The sequence below is a fragment of the Gorilla gorilla genome, chromosome 4 (genome assembly GCF_029281585.2).
Source record: "Gorilla gorilla gorilla isolate KB3781 chromosome 4, NHGRI_mGorGor1-v2.1_pri, whole genome shotgun sequence".
Classification (NCBI taxonomy): Eukaryota; Metazoa; Chordata; class Mammalia; order Primates; family Hominidae; genus Gorilla; species Gorilla gorilla.
In genome coordinates, this window is record NC_073228.2 from 13,465,214 (window position 1) to 13,486,456 (window position 21,243).

General features: G+C 53.2%; 1 protein-coding gene across 2 annotated transcripts in view; it reads left to right on the plus strand.

Moving 5' to 3' along the window:
- The window catches only part of DNAH17 (dynein axonemal heavy chain 17), a 155,801-nt gene that overhangs the window by 64,754 nt on the left and 69,804 nt on the right, over positions 1-21,243 (plus strand). The window contains exons 26-41 of one of the 2 annotated variants that reach the window (XM_055388775.2): positions 276-524; positions 4,796-4,918; positions 7,499-7,846; positions 7,935-8,026; positions 8,458-8,584; positions 9,857-10,009; positions 12,272-12,397; positions 12,585-12,692; positions 13,409-13,540; positions 13,938-14,098; positions 14,821-14,977; positions 16,177-16,281; positions 19,228-19,385; positions 20,158-20,296; positions 20,435-20,662; positions 21,081-21,218. In XM_055388775.2, the coding sequence (XP_055244750.2) occupies positions 276-524; positions 4,796-4,918; positions 7,499-7,846; positions 7,935-8,026; positions 8,458-8,584; positions 9,857-10,009; positions 12,272-12,397; positions 12,585-12,692; positions 13,409-13,540; positions 13,938-14,098; positions 14,821-14,977; positions 16,177-16,281; positions 19,228-19,385; positions 20,158-20,296; positions 20,435-20,662; positions 21,081-21,218 (2,544 nt within the window). Of the gene's footprint in view, positions 1-275; positions 525-4,795; positions 4,919-7,498; positions 7,847-7,934; positions 8,027-8,457; positions 8,585-9,856; positions 10,010-12,271; positions 12,398-12,584; positions 12,693-13,408; positions 13,541-13,937; positions 14,099-14,820; positions 14,978-16,176; positions 16,282-19,227; positions 19,386-20,157; positions 20,297-20,434; positions 20,663-21,080; positions 21,219-21,243 lie in introns of those variants that run through there. The other variant, XM_055388774.2, reaches the window with a different exon arrangement.

Consider the following 21,243-nt stretch of genomic DNA (forward strand, 5'->3'; position numbering starts at 1 on the left):
ACCTCAGGTAATCTGCTCACCTCGGCCTCCCAAAGTAGTGGGGTTATAGATGTGAGCCACTGTGCCCGGCCAACTGTAAACTTTTAAATCTTACCTTTTGTGATGCCACGGTTGTGTTTTCTTGTATCTAATCACTTTACTGATCTCGGGTATTAGTTCTAAATATACCTCACTGGGCTTTGCTCTCTGCGAGTAAGTGCAGAAAGGTAAGAGGGTTTTCTTCCTGAATTCTCTTTGACGAGAGTGGAAGGAGAAACGGGATGTTTTTGTTTCAGGTAAATACCAGCATCGAGGACTGGAAGACCACCAAGTGGAAAGATATCAACGTTGAGCAGATGGACATAGATTGTAAGAAGTTTGCCAAGGACATGAGGTCTTTGGACAAGGAGATGAAAACCTGGGATGCCTTCGTGGGGCTCGACAACACCGTGAAAAACGTGATCACGTCCCTGCGTGCCGTGAGAGAGCTGCAGAACCCTGCCGTTCGGGAACGCCACTGGCAGCAGCTCATGCAGGCCACCCAGGTACCATGCGCCATGGTGGGCGGAGGGGACCGCCCCTGGAGGCCAGCTCTGCTGCAGGATGGGCTGGCCTGAGCTGCCTAGCCAAGGTGTTCAGGGCCCGATGCTGGTAAAGCCAATGTGGGCAGGGCTGGCTTCATGCACAAGTGACCTGTGCAGTCACACAGGGCTCCATGCTGGTTGGGGATGGTGGGGCAGGCTCCGTTTACCATCTCAACTTCACCAACTCAAAATTCTTAGTAATTTTCTTTTTTTTGTTTTTTTTGTTTTTGAAATGGAGTCTTGTTCTGTCACCAGGTTGGAGTGCAGTGGCGCGATCTTGGCTCACTGCAACCTCCGCCTCCCAGGTTCAAGCAGTTCTTCTGCCTTAGCCTCCCAAGTAGCTGGGACCACAGGCACCCACCACCACACCCAGCTAATTTTTGTATTTTTAGTAGAGATGGGGTTTCACCATATTGGCCAGGCTGGTCTCGAACTCCTGACCTCATGATCCGCCTGCCTCAGCCTCCCAAAGTGCTGGCATTACAGGCATGAGCCACTGCGCCAGCCAATTCTTAGTAATTTTTGAACAGGAGTTCCTGCATTTCCATTTTGTACTGGGCCCTGCAAATTAGGTAGGCAGTTCTGGTTGTAGGTTGCATGTTCATAAGGCTCAGGAAGTTTGGGGCAAATGAACAGCTTCACTAGGGTCCTCATGACCCCAGGAACTCAGAGTCTTAGCACCTGAATCTTTCCAGGAATATCCCACAGTACTGGCAGGCACTGGCCTTGACACCTCCAGAAGGCTAACAGGAACGCTCACCTCTCTCAGCCAACACTGAACAAAATGACTTTAAGCAGCTACTCTGCAGAGGCCCCACCTAGCTGCAAAGGATACAGAGAGAAAGGAGACATGGCCCCTGCTCTCAAGGAAGCAGAGAAATAATAGTACTGACAATTACAGCGGAGGAAAAAAAATATTTTTCCATCTATCCATCTTAGGTTCCCTGGCTAGGGCTCCTGTAAATTAGACTGATGAGAGACAGATTAAATAGAGGAAAGCCGGGCGTGGTGGCTCATGCCTGTAATCCTAGCACCTTGGGAGGCCGAGGTGGGTGGATCACTTGAGGCCAGGAGTTTGAGACCAGCCTGGCCAACATGGTGAAACCCCATCCCTACTAAAAATACAAAAATCAGCCGAGCATGGTAGCGCACACCTGTAGTCCCAGCTACTTGAGTGGCTGAAGCAGGAGAATTGCTTGAACCTGGGAGGTGGAGGTTGCAGTGAGCCGAGATCATGCCACTGCACTCTAGCCTGGGTGACAGAGTGAAACTCTGTCTCTAACAAAATAGGAAAAGACCAGGAAAGAGAAGGGGATTCTCTACAAAATGCAGATTTCCCCTACAAGAGACAGCTTTACAGGACTATTTCAAACTATGTCAAAGAAACATATTTTGGGGTAAAATACTGCGATTTCTTTCAGGGCCTGCTATCTGTCATGTGATGTATCATGTTGTTACAAACATTCTGTCTGGTCAGTCTTAGGTTCTCTGTGTTGATGTTAATGCTGGTCAGCTGTGCCTGAATCCCAAAGGGAGGGGGGTATAATGAGGCCTGTCCCCCAACCCCCTTCCCGTCATGGCCTGAACTCATTTTTCCGGTTTACTTTGGAATGCCCCTAGCAGAGGTGGGGTTCATTCAGTTTGTTCGGGGGCTTAGGATTTTATTTTTGCTTTACAGCAGGATGAGGTGAGCTTCAGTAAGGTGCATTGTGTAGATTCCTCCCCTTCCTCTGGGCTGATAAGGGGCTGAAGCTGTCTCCATTAATTAACTCTTTTTTCCTTTTTTTTTTTTTGAGTTAGAGTCTCTCTCTGTTGCCCAGGCTGGAGTTCAGTGATACAAGCTCAGCTCACTGCAACCTCCACCTTCCAGGTTCAAGTGATTCTCCTGATTCAGCCTCCTAAGTAGCTGGGATTATAGGCACATGCCATCACGCCTGGCTGATTTTTTTGTATTTTTAGTAGAGACAGGGTTTCACCTTGGCCAAGCTGGTCTCAAACTCCTGACCTCAGGTGATCCACCAGCCTTGGCCTCCCAAAGTGCTGGGATTACAGGTGTGAGCCACCGCACCTGGCCTCCATTGATTAACTTCTATCATTCTTGGTAGAGGGGGCGGTGGGACTCCTTGGCAAATTTATTTCCTGCTTGTAGGCAAATAGGGGGAGGGCAGAGAGCTTCTCTTGTATCTGTTTCTTCTCAAGTGCCTTCAGCTCAAAATAAACCTTAAGCCAAAGTGGCATACTTTGGTGGCAAATTCTGCCAACCTCCATAATCAGGATTGAATGCCAAGTGCAGGAGATATTTAGTGATGATCCTGAGACCTAGACGAGAGCACCACCTTCAAGGGGTGGGAAGGGAAGAAAAAGCTCTGAGTGAGTGTGAAATTTGGCTTGGGCCTTAGGAGTGAGAACCGTGAAGACAAGCAGAAAGGCTGGGACAGGTCTTGGCATGAAAGAATGCAAGAACAACGGCGAGAACATACCCCAAGGACCAAGGGCAGTGTGGCCCAAAGCCTGCACAGCGGCAATGCTTAGCCCACGCCTTCCCAAGAGATCCCTACCTATGCAGGAAGTAGGAGAATGGGGACAAATGGTTCCCTCCATCTCTCATTAAGTCCCGGCCAGCCCAGGAGGGTGCCCACCTAGGAGGAGTGTTAGAGGCTTCCGCTCCGCCCCCACCACACTGTTCAGAGCCCTTCTGCTCCCTAGGCCCAAGGAAGGAAAAGCAAACCCAGCTATGCAGGCCACCCTGAGGGCACAGGGGCACCCACTTGCTCCCCAGGGATCTGGGTGTCTGGGAGCCAGCCCCTGGGGGTGCCTTTCGAGTGTTGAGACAAAAAATTTCCCAGATGCCTGGTAACAGGTTCATGTGCCCCTTCCGGGTGCCCTGGGAGAGATGCTTGGGCGGTGATAAACAACCAGCTTAAATATCTCCATGAAAGGAGCTGGGCACAGCTGAGGTCTTGGTGAGCCTCGGGCACACATGTCCCCAAATGTGATTAGAGATGCAAGGTTCCATCTGTTGGTTAAAATTCCACAGTGGGCTCAGAATCAATGCTCAGAAACATCTGACTATGTGACACCAAAAAGAATATTAGACAAGGGACGTGGAAGCGATTTGGGAAGTGGGTGGCACTAGGCAAGTACCTGGTATGTTCGTACTAGAGTAACGGTGATTTGGTGCTAGAGTAACAGTACCTGTGATTCGGCCACTGCCACAGAGCGCTTTGCCTATTGTGAACGCGGCAGCTGCCAAAGGTGGTGGATTCACCTCCTGGGGCTGCCATGACAAAGGACCACAAACCAGGAGGCTTAAAACAGCAGATCTAGCCGGGGGCGCAGTGGCTCACGCCTGTAATCCCAGCACTTTGGGAGGCCTAGGCAGGCGGATCATCTGAGTTCAGGAGTTTGAGACCAGCCTGTCCGACTTGGTGAAACCCCGTCTCTACTAAAAATACAAAAATTATCTGCACGTGGTGGTACGTGCCTGTAGTCCCAGCTACTGGGGAGGCTGAGGCAGGAGAATCGCTTGAACCCGGGATGTGGAGGTTCCAGTGAGCCAAGATGCACTCCAGCCCAGGTGACAAAGCGAGACTCTGTCTCAAAAGAAAGAAAGAAAACAGACCTGTGTGTTCTCACAGTGCTGGAGGCCAGGACTCTGAAATCAGGGTGTCAGCAGGCTGCACTCCTTCTAGAGGCTCCGGGGGAGGGTCCTTCCTGCCTCCTTCAGTTTCTGGGGGCTCCAGGCATTCCTTGGCCTGTGGCTGCATCATGCCTATCTCTGCCTTGGTCTCCACAAGGCCCTCTTTCCTGTGTGCCTCAGATCTCCCTCTCCTTCCTGTCATGAGGACACTTGGCCCTGGATTTATGTCTCACCGGAAAATCCAGGATGAACTCACCTCAAGATCCTTAGTATCTGCAAAGACCCTATTTCCAAATAAGGTGACACGTGAAGGTTCTGGGCGGATGTGAATTTTTGTGGGGGGGGGCCGCAATTCCGCCCAGTGCGGGTGGGTTCTGCTCTTATGCGGTTTTACAGGGAATGAAGGGGTGAGGCTTGGAGAAGTCAGTTCCTCAAGTCCCAGAGCTGAAAATGGCAAAGCAGAGCTCGCCTCCCTCCCTCCAGCAGCCCGGGATCGCGCCCCGGCAATGGCTCTCCGTGAAGGATCATGATGTCTGCCCACTGCAGAGTGCACATGACCTGAAATGAATCCTGCCTGGATATTTTCCCTTAGGTGAAATTTAAAATGTCAGAAGAGACGACCCTGGCAGATTTACTGCAGCTGAACCTCCACAGTTACGAGGATGAGGTCCACAACATCGTGGACAAGGCCGTGAAGGAGTCGGGCATGGAAAAGGTAGGCCGTGCTGGCGGTGCTGTCTGTGCAACGTGGGATCAGCCTGAAACTGCGCCCCCCCCCCCAACCACTGAGAGCGCCCAGAGGGGTCCTGCAGCCCCAAGGCACTCACGGGAAGTCTGGGGGACCTTTCTTACCCAACCTGTGACAAATCTTAAAAAATACTTCTGGAATCTATTTGTTTGTTTATTTATTATTTTTTATTGTTTTTGAGACAGTCTCTCTCTGTTGCCCAGGCTGGAGTGCAGTGGCACGATCTTGGCTCACTGCAACCTCTACCTCCTGGGTTCAAGAGATTCTCCTGCCTCAGCCTCCCAGGTAGCTGGGATTACAGGTGTGCACCACCACGCCCAGCTAATTTTCATACTTTTAGTAGAGACGGGGTTTCACCATGTTGGCCAGTCTGGTCTCGAGCTCCTGACTTCAACTGACCCGCTCGCCTCAGCCTCCCAAAGGGCTAGGATTACAGGCGTGAGCCACCGCTCCAGCCTACTTCTGGAATTTTTCTTAGAAAACCCAATTCGTGGCTATAGCTCTGCCCGCCCCGTACATGCAATAGTTTGGGACATTTTGTAAATAACCGGAACTCGCATTTCCTTTGCCTCCAGCATCTTCGTCTGTGGTCCCTTCTGACTCCTCCATGGACGTCAGTTGTTTCTTCTGACTCCGGAGCTGAGGGGAGGGTTGGGGATGGGTGGGGGATGGCCCCCAGCTGGTACCTGAACTTGTTAATGCACCACTGGCCACTGGCAGTTCCAGTATCCAGGAAAACTCCTTTTGCGCTTCAAATCTCTCTCCTCAGCCTGTTTTGTGAGTTTGAATTGTCACATTTTGACTTGCTTTAAAAACAAAAATAAAAACAACAACAAAAAAACTTTATTAGATATAATTCACATACCATACAATTCGCCTGTTGAAAGTGTGCAGTGGCTTTTAGCATAGTTGCAAGTGTGTAATCAGCACATATTCAACAGCAGAGGGTGGGGGCTCCTGCCTATAATACCAGCAGGATCCCTGGGAGGATCGCTGGAGCCCAGGAGTTCAAGACAAGGCCAGCCTGGGCAACATAGGCAGACCCCATCTCTACAAAAAAATAAATAAATAAATTTAAAAAAATTAGCTGGGGACCGGGCACGGTGGCTCACGCCTGTAATCCCAATGCTTTGGGAGGCCAAGGTGGGTGGATCACAAGATCAGGAGATTGAGACCAGCCTGGCCAACATGGTGAAAACCCATCTTTACTAAAAATACAAAAATTAGCCAGGCGTGGTGGCGCATGCCTGTAATCCCAGCGCTTTGGGAGGCTGAGGCAGGAGAATCGCTTGAACCTGGGAGGGAGAAGTTGCAGTGAGCTGAGATCGCACCACTGCAGTCCAGCCTGGGTGACAAAGTGAGACTCCATCTCAAAAAAAAAAACAGCTGGGCACATGGTGACACACACCTGTAGTCCCAGCTACTTGGGAGGCTGAAGTGGGAGGATGAATTGAGCTCAGGAGATGGAGGCTGCGGTGAGCTGTGATCATGCTGCTGCACTCCAGCCTGGGCTGGACCCTGTCCCTAAAAAAAATTATAATTTTTTAAAAAATAAAAATAAAAAATAGAATTAACAAATTTTAGAATATTTTCATCACCTCAAAAAGAAACCCACATCCTTTAGCCATCATCCCCTACCCCTTTCCTCTCACGTGTCCCCATCTCCAGCTCTAGGCAACCACTAATCCACTTTCCCCCTCTATAGATCCCCCTCTTCCACACTTTCATAGGAATGGCATCATAGGTAGAGGAGGCTACATTTTCACTACGCTTTTAGGGTTTTTTCCAGCTGGGTCTGAGAATTCCATTGACGTAAGATAGACCAAGAGGAGAAAAGTATGCAAATTATTTAAATCCAAGTTTTCTGTGGTATGGGAGGAAAGGAAGACTCCAAAACGCAGTTAGAGGTGAACACTTAAGTACTGAGTTGCAGAAAGCGTAAGTTGTGGAAAAGTAATCTGTGTAAGAGGCTGGAAGGTGAGAGCTATTCTAAAACGGTCTGAGCGGACAGGATTCTTTCTGCCTCCACTTCCCATCCTAGTGATGAGAATGATCGTTTCATTCTGGTATCAGAAGAGCATCATTCACCTGGGAATTGCATCTCCTGCTTCCCAGGAACAGCATGAGGCTCAGAGAGAGAGTCCTGCGTCTGCTGCCCTTCAAGTGCCTCTGACTCAAAATCGTCAGTTGCCGGATAGCATATTTTGGGGTGGCACGTTCTGAACTCCTTTGCGTGCACTATGTGGTCTGCGCGTGTGGCTTCTTTCACTCAGCCTAGGGTCTTCAGGTTTATCCGCGTTGTGGCAGGTGTCTGTACTTCATTCCTTTAGTGGCTTATGTTCCATTATATGGACAGAGATCGCGTGCATCCATCATTGGGGGATGAAGGTTCGGGTTGGATCTGCCTTTGGCTCCTGTGAATACGTTGGTTTGAGCCTTTTTGCTTTCTGATCATGGAGCTTCAGTCTCTGTCCTGGAAACTCTGGGTCCTGCCTGAGCTTTGCATACCAAATGCTCAGTGACCTTATTTTTCTGTTCCCCCAAAAGGTGCTGAAAGCCCTGGACAGTACCTGGAGCATGATGGAATTCCAGCACGAGCCGCACCCGCGGACAGGCACCATGATGCTCAAGTCCAGCGAGGTGCTGGTGGAGACGCTGGAGGACAACCAGGTGCAGCTGCAGAACCTGATGATGTCCAAGTACCTGGCCCACTTCCTGAAGGAGGTGACGAGCTGGCAGCAGAAGCTGTCCACGGCGGACTCCGTCATCTCCATCTGGTTTGAGGTCCAGCGAACCTGGAGCCACCTGGAGAGCATCTTCATCGGCTCCGAAGACATCCGCGCCCAGCTCCCGGGGGACTCCCAGCGCTTTGACAACATTGACCAGGAATTCAAGGTGAGCACAGCCCGGTGGTTCCCACGCACTTCAGAAATGACTGTGTGTGGCGATCCCTAATGCCTTGGCGATCCCCTTCTCTTCCCAGGCCTTGATGGAAGATGCAGTGAAAACACCCAACGTGGTGGAAGCCACCAGCAAACCCGGCCTCTACGATAAACTGGAGGCCCTGAAGAAGAGGTGCGGCTCACACCTGTCCAGACCAGGGGAGTCAGTGGTGCAGATTCCCTAAGTCTTAAGTCTGATGGAACTTAAGTCTTGTGCAGCCTGCTGGCCAGGACAGGGCAAAACCATGGGTCCTGGGTTAATCAATTGCCTTTCCCTGGGGAGCACACACTCCCCGGCCTCATCCCACCACGTGATGCCTTGGCCTTGAAGGAAGCAATGACCCGGAGAATAAATGATGCTCCCTCCTGCCTAGGAGTGCCCACAAGGTCAGGGGATGGCAAAGAAACGAGAGCCTCCGGTAGGAGATTCTGAATTAAACCAGGCCTGTGAACAGCAGTCCAGGCATCTCCAGTATGATCAGTTTCCTTCGCCGATAGGGTGGGTGGCAGACATCCCTACAGAGTAGGGTCACCGGCCTCCTCTACTTCCTTCCTTCCTCCCAGCTTGGCCATCTGTGAAAAGGCTTTGGCAGAGTATTTAGAGACGAAAAGACTGGCTTTCCCCCGGTTCTATTTTGTCTCCTCGGCTGACCTCCTGGACATTCTCTCCAATGGCAATGACCCCGTGGAGGTAGGCGGGGCCCCTTGCATTCCAGTGTTTAAGCCAACATCATGCCAGACCCCAGGCGGGCACCTCTACCTCAACCGCCCTAGGGTGGGGTAAGTGTCCTTGGACGTGCCCCATCATCTCCAGGAGGCCCTCTGCACCAGAAGCTGCCCTGGGGTCCCCAGCCATGGCAGAAACGTGGCGGGACTCACCTCACATCCTGCTCTGCACTTGGCCTGGCTTTGGAGAAGTTAATTTGCCTCTCTGCCTCATTTTCTCCTTCTAGAAAATGGGTCGTTTGCCAGAGGCTTAGTAAGACACTGTTTCCGAAAGACACACCTCTCAGTGGGTCTTGCTCTGGTCCGCTGGTTAAATCTCAGGGTCCCAAGAGCAAGGAACAGGTGCCTCCTTGGGGCTATTCTAAAAGAGAAAAGAGATCAGGCACAGTGGCTCACACCTGTAATCCCAGCTACTCAGGAGGCTGCGGCATGATAATTGCTTGAACCCGAGAGGCAGAGGGTTGCAGTGAGCCAAGATCACACCACTGCACTCCAGCCTGGGCGACAGAGTGAGACTCTGTCTCAAAATAAAAAAAAAAAATTTAACTAGGTGAAGGGAAAGCGCTTGCATTTTATTTTGACCGTAAGGTTAGAGGATACACAAGAAGAAGGGATATGCAAGAATAGACTGAGTGTGTGGCTTGGGATCTGGGACAGAACCTTCTCAAAAAGAAGAAATCTTATTTATTAATTTTTTTTATTTTGAGATGGAGTTTCATTCTTGTTGCCCAAGCTGGAGTGCAATGGCGCGATCTCGGCTCACCACAACCTCCGCCTCCTGGGTTCAAGTGATTCTCCTGCCTCAGCCTCCCAAGTAGCTGGGATTACAGGCATGCACCACCACGTCTGGCTAATTTTGTATTTTTAGTAGAGATGGGGTTTCTCCATGTTGGTCAGGCCGGTCTCAAACTCCTGACCTCGGGTGATCCACCTGCCTCAGCCTCCCAAAGTGCTGGGATTACAGGTGTGAGCCACCACGCCCCACCAAAAAGAAATCTTCCAGAATGGATGTTTGGCTTAGAAGGGCTGCGGTTCCTGACCTGGTTTCTGTGTCCTGACTCAGAGCAGTCTTCGCTGGTTCCTTTTGTTGACTTAGTCATGTTTAGTCAACATTGATCAAAGATGGGGAGTACGTTCCAAAAAGAACGATGCCTAAAACCACCCACGGAAAGCCCAAGCCACGCACATGCCTTTCAGATCCCCCGCTGCATAATTCCCGCTTTTTGCCTCCTCCCAGGTGAGCCGCCACCTGTCCAAACTCTTCGATAGCCTGTGTAAACTGAAGTTCCGGCTCGATGCCAATGACAAACCTCTCAAGGTGGGCCTGGGAATGTACAGCAAGGAGGACGAGTACATGGTTTTTGATCAGGAATGCGACCTCTCGGGGCAGGTGAGTGTGTGTGCACACCACGCAGGGAACCCAGGACAAGGGTGCAGCACGCGTGTGGGCCACATGCCCTCAGATGGCGATGTCCGGAGAACCAGCACCCTGTGCAGCTGCCAGCCCGCCCCTGCTCCTCTCCTCTCCCTCTCTAGAAAACACTTAAGGGATGGACCTTTTTGTAGAATTTCTAGCACAGCCTTACCCATATAGCATGAGTGTATCCTTAGGGAGAAAGGGGAGGGGAAAGGACGGGAGAAAAGCCCTGTTCGGGAGGCTGAGGCAGGAGAATCGCTTGAACCCGGGAGGCAGAGGTTGCCGTGAGCCGAGATCGCGCCACTGCACTCCAGCCTGGGTGACAGAGTGAGACTCCATCTCAAAAAAAAAAAAAAAAAAAAAAAAAAGCCCTGTTAATATCATTGAATCCTTTCCATGGCTTTTGCCAAAGGGACTGCTTTAAAAGGGGTTGCACATCTCTGAACTGCCAATTCCCATCACCTGTCTGAAATAATCAGCTGCACAGCCCACCACTCTGAGCGGTCTCCACAGACTCTTCCTTCCCCAGCAAGCGCGTCCCCCGGCTCAGGGCAGGCTCCTTCTGCCGTCAGAAAACTTCCGGGCTGCCCACTCCCCTGTCTCATTATCCAACTATTGATCAAGCAATAGAAACCATTTTAACATCAGCCTGAGGAAAATACAATGCAGAGGTAAATCAGTTGTAGGAAGAAAAAAAAAAAATCTCGAGAAAACCTGAGGTTCAAAGAGTTGAACACAGCACACGTGTGGCCTGCTTGCGTGGATGGGGTGGGTGGGGTGGTGACAGCATCTGTCTAGATTCGCTTCCTGGGCTTACCCCTTACAAACAGAACTGCAGACCACAGCGAGGCCTGCCTGCACTGTGTTTACAGTTAAAAGGAAAAATCTGGCCAGGCGCGGTAGCTCATGCCAATAATCCCAGCACTTTGGGAGGTCGAGGTGGGCGGATCATCTGAGGTCGGGAGTTCAAGACCAGCCTGGCCAACATGGCAAAACTGGTCTCTACTAAAAATACAAAAATTAACCAGGTGTGGTGGCAGACACCTGTAGTCCCAGCTACTCGGGAGGTTGAGGCATGAGAGTCACTTGAACCTGGGAGACAGAGGTTGCAGTGAGCCGAGATCACGCCACTACACTCCAGTCTGGGTAATAGAGTGAAACTTCATCTCCAAAAAAAAAAAATCTACCCTCATGTCCACTTGAGGGTTTTTTTCTCCCAGTAGCAGTTACTTTTGTGAGTATGGTTTTTTTTTTGTTCATTTGTTTTTTGTTTGTTTTTGAGATGGAGTCTCACTCTTGTCGCCCAGGCTGGAGTGCAATGGCACGATCTTGGCTCACTGCAACCTCCACTTCTCGGGTTCAAGTGATTCTCCTGTCTAAGCCTCCAGAGTACCTAGGATTACAGGTGCCTGCCACCATGCCCGGCTAATTTTTGTATTTTTAGTAGAGACGGGTTTTCACCATGTTGGCCAGGCTGGTTTTGAACTCCTGACCTCAGGTGATCCACCCACCTCGGCCTCCCAAAGTACTGGGATTACAGACGTGAGCCACTGCGCCTGGACCCCAGCCACATTTTTTAAGTGAGTCTTTGATTAGCCGGGTGTGGTGGTGCACACCTGTAGTCCCAGTTGCTCAAGAGGCTGAGGTGGAAGCATCGCTTGAGCCCACAGGTGGAGGCTGCAGTGAGCCAGGACTGCAGTTACTGCACAGCAGCCAGGGCAGCAGAGCCAGATCCTATCTCAATTTAAGAAGAAAATGTGTAGCCAAGCGTGGTAGCTCATGCCTGTAATCCCAGCGCTTTAGGAGGCCGAGGCGGGCGGATCATGAGGTCAAGAGATCGAGACCATCCTGGCTAACATGGTGAAACCCCACCTCTACTAAAAATACAAAAAAAAAAAAAAAAGCCGGGAGTGGTGGCGGGCACCTGTAGTCCCAGCTACTCGGGAGGCTGAGGCAGGAGAATGGCGTGAACCCGGGAGGTGGAGCTTGCAGTGAGCCGAGATCATGCCACTGCACTCCAGCCTGGGTGACAGAGCAAGACTCCGTCTTAAAAAAAAAAAAAAAAAAGAAAAGAAAAGGTGTGTCACTGTTACTGCTCTGTAAAATCCTTGACCTGTGTGCCCCTGGGATGAGGATGATGACAAATGTTTTTCTTTACAACAAATACAAACAAAATTATTGGAAGTAGAGGCAGGCACACATGGCTGTATGGGTCACTGTGGCTCCCGTCCCCAGGTGGAAGTGTGGCTGAATCGAGTGCTGGACCGAATGTGCTCTACCCTCCGGCACGAAATCCCAGAGGCCGTGGTGACCTACGAAGAGAAGCCGAGGGAGCAGTGGATCCTGGACTACCCAGCCCAGGTCTGAGGCGGGTGGGGGCTCGGCGGCGCCTCGTGGCTGAGATAAGGGGCGAGTTTCTTTGCGTTCATGGGCTCCCCTGTTAACTGTGGTCCCCTGGAAAACCGTCTAAGCTTTCAGCAGGAACGTCTGCATTAGCGGGCGCCAGCGATCGCTCACTGTGTGGGCAATGGGGGGTATCTATTTTCAGGTGGCCCTGACTTGCACCCAGATCTGGTGGACGACCGAGGTGGGCCTGGCATTTGCCAGGCTGGAGGAAGGCTATGAAAACGCTATCAAAGATTATAACAAAAAGCAGGTGTGTTACTAGTGTGTCGTTAGTTACGTTTTTAAAACTTCTTTAAAAAGCAGGTGCGTGGGCCCATGTGTCCTTCTGAAACCTGCCGGGCGAGTACCTGGAGCGGCTTCTTCTCGGAGGCTGAGCCCCGCAAAATGGTCGTTTCCACAGGCCAAATAACAGCCACGCACCACAGCCCCAGGGACCTCTCCCCACGAGTAACAGACACCTTCAGAAATATGTACTTTGATTTCTCGCCTGAAAATTGGCAAATGCTACTGAGAGTCTTAAAAAAAAAATGTCCTTGGTTAGAAATACGGAAACAAAAGATCATCTTGAAAAGAAGGAGAATTTACCTGTAATTCCACAACCCAAGCATGACACTGCAGGGCCCTTATGCAACCTGCTACTCTGTGTGTGTATAATTGATTTATATGTAAAAATATACAGACTCTGGATGGCGTTAAAGTCAGCTGTTTTTGCTTCTCATCCACCCTCTCTCGTGGCCTTGAATTTCTTTCTACTATGTCCGTGCTAGCCACTGCAAGGTATCCCATCAGGGCCGCACCCTGGTGAAACCAGTGCCTGGCTGGGGCCTACCAAGGGCGCTCTTGTTTTTCATTACTGTAAACAAAAGCATGCTGGTGTTCCCTATGCAGCTGTGGGCACCCAGCCACAAGACCCCCCAGTGCATGTGGGCACCCGTGGTGTCTCATCGAAGGCACTCTCCCCCGCAGATTAGCCAGCTGAACGTACTCATCACGCTGCTCATTGGGAACCTCAACGCTGGCGACAGGATGAAGATCATGACCATCTGCACCATCGATGTGCACGCACGGGACGTGGTGGCCAAAATGATCGTGGCCAAGGCATGAGCGCCCCTGTCCCAGGGGCCAGGGGAAGGGCAAGGGGACACCGGGTTCAGGGCAGTGCATTCAGGGACTTCAGACCCTGCCACTTCCTCTTCCTGGGGCACTGACTCTGTTGCTGGCTGCAGCTGCCTCCTAACCTCCTTGCCCGGACTCACCCCTGGTGAGCAACACACAGCAGTCAGATGAGCGGTGCCCGCCCATTGGAAGTGCCATTCTGTAGCGAGATTCCACTGAGGGTGGCCATACAGTTGGATGTGGGTGCTGGAGGGGGAAAGAGGGCCAGGGAGGGTTCCCTGGGCACCAGGGGACCGGCCTTGGAGGCATGCTGGCCTTCCTTAGCCAGCCCTAGCTCTTGTATTCCACCTGGCAACAAGAGCTCCGGCTCATCCTGCAGGTGGAGAGTTCTCAGGCCTTCACCTGGCAGGCCCAGCTCCGGCATCGCTGGGACGAAGAGAAGCGACACTGCTTTGCCAACATCTGCGATGCCCAAATCCAGTATTCCTATGAGTATCTGGGCAACACGCCGCGGCTGGTCATCACCCCACTCACTGACAGGTGAGGCCCGTCCCTGAGTAACTCACATGTGCTCTTGGTGGGTCCCTTCCCCATGATTCTTGGAACTGTCCGACTTGGATGTCAGCTGTGGAGGCTGGAAGGACTGGGCATTTGCGTCAGGTGGACCTGTGTTCACATTCAGTTCTACCACCGTGTCCTTGTTCCAGCACTGGCTGTGTGGCCTTGGGAGAGTTCCTGCACCCCTCTGTGGGCCTGCTGAGTTGGGGTCACGTTTTATGGACCCTCACGAGCAGACTCTGGTCGTCGTAGCAGTGCCCACCTCCCTGAATGCCACAGGTGGGAAAGGCACCTGTGCTGCCTCTGCTCCATGGTTGTGGTTCCTCCGTCACACCTGAAGGTTTTCTGCCCTCTCCCTTGTGTCTCCTGGGGCTCATGCCTGTAATCCCAGCACTTTGGGAGGCCGAGGTGGGTGGATCACCTGAGGTCAGGAGTTCGAGACCAGCCTGGCCAACATGGCAAAACCTCATCTCTACTGAAAACACAAAAATTAGCCGGGCATGGTGACGGGCGCCTATAGTCTCAGCTACTTGGGAGGCTGAGGCACGAGAATCATTTGAACCCAGGAGGCAGAGGTTGCCGTGAGCCAAGATTGTACCACTGCACTCCAGCCTGGGTGACAGAGTGAGACTCTGTCTCAAAAAAATAAAAGCAGGGAGGCCGTGGGGTCACTGGCACACGCGCTTACCTGTGGTCACTTGCAGGTGCTACATCACCCTGACCCAGTCCCTCCATCTCATCATGGGTGGAGCCCCCGCCGGCCCCGCTGGGACCGGCAAGACTGAGACGACCAAGGACCTGGGCAGAGCCCTGGGCACCATGGTCTACGTCTTCAACTGCTCCGAGCAGATGGACTACAAGGTACGCGGCCGGGGTCCGGAGGAGGGACCCAGAGTCGTCTTTTATAGAAGCAGATCCTAGCACCCTGTCCTCCGAGGCCCCACAGTAAACTCTAGATCTCTGGATACCTGTGAATGGCACTGGAGAGGAGGTGCCAGGGCCCCCACTTGCTGGTAGCATCCCCCTCAGGTGGTCCCTCTGGAGAGACTTCCAGGGTCGACAGACACAGCCCCAAATGTCCTGCCCCAGCCCCTGCCCTGGAGGTGGCCCTCTCTCAATTTCAGTTGTAAGATTGCCCCGAACTGGGGACTCCGCACAGGGGTGAGCACCTCCCTCATGGTTCAGCATGGGGTGGGGTACAAGCAATGTCCAGGTGGGTTTGGGAGGGGAGCAGGGGATGTGCCCAGTCCCATGAGTCATTAGAGCCTGCACAGGACATCGTCGGCTCACAGAAGGCCAGGCAGGGGAGGGGATACCTCGGAGCTCCAGGCTGCAGCAGCCTCTTGCAAGACGGGAAGGCAAGGGGGATGGAACCCTGAGTTTTGGGCCCTAGGCCTGCAGCGGGTCTCCCCTCCCCAGCTTGGATCTGAGCCCCACAATCTGGGGGACCCCTCCTGAGGCTGAGGATGGGACCAGCAGCCCATGTTCACCGTCAAGGCTACGCAGTCCACATCCGCCTCCTGGATTTTAGAAAAGTGAAATCTGAAGTTGGATCTCCCTAGAAGGGAATTAACATCCACCTGGAATCCCAGGTGTAGATGGGACGAGTCCTTCTGATTGCCCAGGTGGGGCCTAGAGAGAGACAGATGTCTTGAGGGAAAGCCTCTGGCCTGCTAGACATGACCCCATCCTGCCTTAGAGGACTGCCTCTCCTCTCCACGCAAGAAAGAAAAGGGCTGAGAAAACATGCAAGGTTTAGAACTTAAATGTGCTTCTCTGAGCCCCCTCATTAGGGACTCCAGGAAGTCTCCACCCTGGGGTCTGGGAGCTCTGGGATCAAGGGTGAAAGGATGGGCTCTTCCTGGTACCCAGCCCTCCACGGTGTTACCCTGGGCAGTAAGCTGACCTGCCTGCTGGCCTGCGGAAGGCTCCAATGCACCAGAGCCTGAGCAAGCTTTGGGGAGAGAGAACACAGCTGAAGAGGCAGGGGGAGGCCCCTGCAGTGCCCGCCCTCCCTGCCACCCTCCCAGCTCTTCCTTCCTCCATCTCGCCCTTTCCAGTCCTGTGGAAATATCTACAAGGGCCTGGCCCAGACGGGAGCCTGGGGCTGCTTTGACGAGTTTAATCGCATCTCAGTGGAAGTCTTGTCTGTGATTGCCGTGCAGGTAAAGTCCCCTGCCTGCGGCCTTGGGGTCACGTCAGGTAACTGGCTCGTCGGCTTTCCTGTGACCTCACACGCCAGATAGACCCTCCTTGCCTCTCTGCAACGTTCCAAGCACCGAAGGGTGGTGTGGCGCCATTGAGCTCTTGCCCTCCCAGGGTCCTGCAGCCTGGTTAGGCAAACACATTGAAAACAGAATCAGATTACAGGTTACACGTATGGTAGCGTACGTGTAACAAAATACAGGTGGGAGAATAATTAATTTTGCTTAGGAAAGAAAGACAAAGTGCTTTGTTACTGGTATCAGTGGAGCTGGGCAAAGGAGGTGCTGAAAGGGAACGGCAGGAAAGAAAGGAGGGTGAGAGGGAGGAAGAGGAGGAGGGAGGAAATGTGCCCATGTGTTTTGGGAACAACCATGCCGGGGCACAGAGCGTGCAGCGGAGTGGCTGGGGCGACCTGGGTGCAGGGACTTCGGAGTGGGGAGCTGCCTGGGTCAGCGTCCCGCCCCCACTGATGCTTGTTAAAATCTCCAGCGTGGGCCCCACTTATTAGGATGAGCATTTCTGCATTTTAAACAAATGCCTCAGGTGATCCTGACACATGCTGGGGGTTGAGAAGCACTGGGCTCTCTAAAGGTAAGTGGAGGCCAGCCTAGCGGCCTGGGACAATTGTGCTCTTCCAAAAGGAAACGCACGTCAGGGCGTTGACGGTGTCAAGGTCCTCCCACCCCAGGATAGACCAGGAGCATGTGGGGTGTGGACATGTGAATGCCTCCTGGGCTGCTCAAGCTCCACAACCTGGGTGGAGAGCCCGCTTTATTTATTTATTTATTTATTTTTGTTTTGTTTTTTGAGATGGAGTTTTACTCTTGTTGCCCAGGCTGGAGTGCAACGGCGCAATCTTGGTTCACTGAACCTCTGCCTCCCGGGTTCAAGCAATTCTCCTGCCTCAGCCTCCCGAGTAGCTGGGATTACAGGCGTGCACCACCACGCCCGGCTAATTTTGTATTTTTAGTAGAGATGGGGTTTCTCCATGTTGGTCAGGCTGGTCTTGAACTCCTGACCTCAGGTGATCCACCCACCTCGGCCTCCCAAACTGCTGGGATTACAGGCGTGAGCCATCGTGCCCGGCTGAGAGCCTGCTTTATACACCAACTTAACCCCTGACTCTCGGCTTGGCAGTGATGTGGACTCCCTGTGCCTCCGCCTTCTAATCTGTAAAGCGGTGTTGGTGACACAGGTCTGCCAGCAAGATTAGAGGTGCCTGGGGTGGCTGCTTCCTCCTCTCCTTATGCTCCCTCTGCCTCAGTCATTCCCCAGCCCCAGGGCTGGAGGCCCCATGACCAAGAGAATGGGGACCCCAAACCATGGGCAGTGCTTGCTGTTGCCGTGGGGACCCTCTCCCTTGCCCCCAGCACAGGAGCAGAGCTGCTGAGCACCTCCGACGTCCATGAACAAACCCCAGAATATTTATATAGCCCCTACTCTGGGCACTGAATGTTCACGGGCTCCAATGGAGACCACAGGAGAGGCTTGGCCTAGGCGGAAGCAGTGCTGTTCCGAAGGGCCCCAGTCCTGCCAGGGGACGAGCTGCACGCTCAGCAGACTGGGCATGGGGGTGTCTGGGATCACCAGGGCACCAGGACTTGGCTGTCCTGGGGAAGACAGGGAAAGGCAGGTGCTGGGAGCAGCTTTACCGCGAGTATTGGGCCCCCTCAAGTGGCGACTTGGAGAGAGACAGCTGCCTTTTGCAGGTTTCCAGAGGAGACCTCAAGCAGGCAACAGCCCCTGATGCTCTAGGTTTAACCTCGTAGCTGACAGTTGGCCTTCAAGACTGTCTGATACGGAGGTGGCCGCTAACCAGTCCTCTGACAGGTCATTGCCAGAGTAGTAACAGGACAGAAAAGGGCTGGGAGTGGAACCCCACTCAGCAGGCACAAGGTGTTGAAATACTTACTGGTTCCTGCAACAGCCTGGGTGCATCTCCAGAGAATTTCGCTGAGTGATAAAAGTCCATCTGGGGGCCGGGCGTGGTGGCTTATGCCTCTAATCCCAGTACTTTGGGAGGCCGAGGCGGGCGGATCACGAGGTCAGGAGATCGAGACCATCCTGGCTAGCATGGTGAAACCCTGTCTCTACTAAAAAATACAAAAAATTAGCTGGGTGTGGTGGTGGGCGCCTGTAGTCCCAGCTACTCGGGAGGCTGAGGCAGGAGAATGGCGTGAACCCAGGAGGCGGAGCTTGTAGTGAGCCGAGACCACGCCACTGCACTCCAGCCTGGGCAACAGAGTGACACTCCGTCTTAAAAAAAAAAAAAGCCCATCTGGGAAGATCGTGTATGATACAATTCCAATTATATAACATCCATGAAATGACCAAATCACAGAAAAAAAGGACACGGTTGCCAGGGGTCAAAGGGAGGGAAGGGGGCAAGAGGGAAGTGGGTGTGGCTATAAGAGGGTTGTCACCCCATGGTGACAGCAATGCTGGCCTTAGTGTCGCGCCCACCCTCCCCCCCCCACCCATCCCTGCTGTGACTGGTACTGTCATTAGGCAAGATGTTCCCATCAGGGTACATGGGGCAGAGAGTACGCAGAATAGCCTTTGTATTTTTTTTCTTCCTCCCAATCACTGTCTTTTGTATTTTTTGTCGAGACAGGGTCTTGCTATGTTGCCTAGGCTGGGCTCAAATCATCCTCTAGCCTCAGCCTCCCAAAGTGCTGGGATTACAGGTGTGAGCCACTGTGCCTGGCCCTCTGTATTGTTTCCTACATGGCATGCAAATCTACAACTTTCTCAAAAATAAAAGGCTTAATTTAAAAAAGAAACTAGGAGGTTTGAATTTGCAGGCACAAATTCGCAGCCTCATGCTTTAACATATGTGAAGGCCTCTCTGGCGTGTGGAGGCTGGCCATTTCCATGCTAACATGTCTGTGTCACCAACTGTGCAGGTAAAATGTGTCCAGGATGCAATTCGGGCCAAGAAAAAAACATTCAATTTCCTGGGAGAGATCATAGGCCTCATTCCCACCGTCGGTATCTTCATCACCATGAACCCTGGGTACGCTGGACGCGCGGAGCTGCCTGAGAACCTAAAAGCCTTATTCAGGTACGTGGCCCAGGTGAAAGTGAGTGGCTGCAGTGAGCCAGGCCGGCCACAGCAGCGTCCCAGTGCTGAGGAGTGGGCAGAGGGCAAGCTGGGGAGGGAAGAAGTCATCAAAAGCTCCCAAGATGGCCGGGCACAGTAACTCACTCCTGTAATGTCAGCACTTTGGGCGGCCGAGGAGGGTGGATCACCTGAGGTCACGAGTTCAAGACCAGCCCGGTCAAGATGGTGAAACCCCGTCCCTACTAAAAATACAAAAATTAGCTCGGTGTGGTGGTGCATGCCTGTAATCACAGCTAGTCAGGAGGCTGAGGCAGGACAATCGCTTGAACCTGGGAGGCGGAGGTTGCAGTGAGCCGGGATGGCACCATTGCACTCCAGCCTGGGCAACAAGAGCAAAACTCTGTCTTAAAAAAAAAAAAAAAAAAAAAACAAACACTCCCAGGATGAGGCAGGCAAGGGCCTCCTTAGAAAGCGCTCTGTCTTCCCCTGGGTGGGAGGACTGCACCTGGGACACAGTGATGGAAAGCAGGGTTGGGGGGTTGGGGTGGCTCTCAGAGGAGGAGCCTGAAGGTGCAGCCAGCGGATGATGGAGGAGGAGGAGGGAAGTAGGGAGCAGGCGGGCTGGGAGCCCGGCTCCAGGACCGAAGGTTCAACACTCTGCTGTGGTCTACCTGGCAGTCGAGGTGTGCTCTCCTAGGTGAAGAGGGACAGGCAGGGGTGTAGGTGGGGGAGGGAGTGGGCAGAAGCCCACAGGCACCGCTGACCTCCCCAGGCCCTGTGCCATGGTCGTCCCCGACTTCGAACTGATATGCGAGATCATGCTGGTGGCCGAGGGCTTTCTGGAAGCCCGCCTTCTGGCCAGGAAGTTCATCACCCTGTACACCTTGTGCAAGGAGCTGCTCTCGAAGCAGGTGTGTGTGTCCTGGAGCTCACGGCAGGTGCTGGTGGGAGGTTGAGATGCGGGCAGCAGCCAGGGTTGGCTTCCAGACCTGCCTGCCGGCCGAAGGAAGGTGAGCTCACGTCTGCCCACCTGTGCCCACTGCCCGCAGGATCATTACGACTGGGGCCTGAGAGCCATCAAGTCTGTGCTGGTGGTGGCCGGCTCCCTGAAGAGGGGCGAACCCAGCCGGGCAGAGGACCAGGTGCTCATGCGGGCACTGAGAGACTTCAACATCCCCAAGATTGTGACAGACGACCTGCCCGTATTCATGGGACTGATCGGGGACCTCTTCCCAGCTCTGGACGTGCCTCGGAAACGAGACCTGAATTTTGAAAAGGTCGGTACTCCTGGGCCTCGGGTCTTTCCGGAGAAGCCTGCCTGGCTGGGGCTTCCTTCCCACTGATGTTGGACGGGTGGAGACCCGTGTCACACACGCACGTTTCCCGATGCTACAAAGAGACCTCTGAGCCACAGCTGCTGCCGTGGCCCTGGCCAGCCCCACCCTGTCAGTGCTGGGGGAGGTCACTCTCTCAACTGAGGCTGGGGGGCTTCGGGCAAACCGACCCCCTGCACGAGGTCACGGTGGAGCTATGTGAACTCTCGGCATTGACAGCAGAACTTGCAAATGCACGTGCATCGGAGGGCAAGGGCGCCTTTATCATCTCCCCCACGGGGCAGGAAGCCCCCCAGCCTCCCAGTGAGAAGAAAGAAAAGCTGCTTCAGTTCCTCACCCAGCCTCATCCGTGTCTCCCCAGATCATCAAGCAGAGCATCGTGGAGCTCAGGCTGCAGGCGGAGGACAGCTTCGTGCTGAAGGTGGTGCAGCTGGAGGAGCTGCTGCAGGTCCGCCACTCCGTGTTCGTCGTCGGGAACGCGGGCAGCGGCAAATCTCAGGTGTGTCACCCGCTCCAGGGACCCT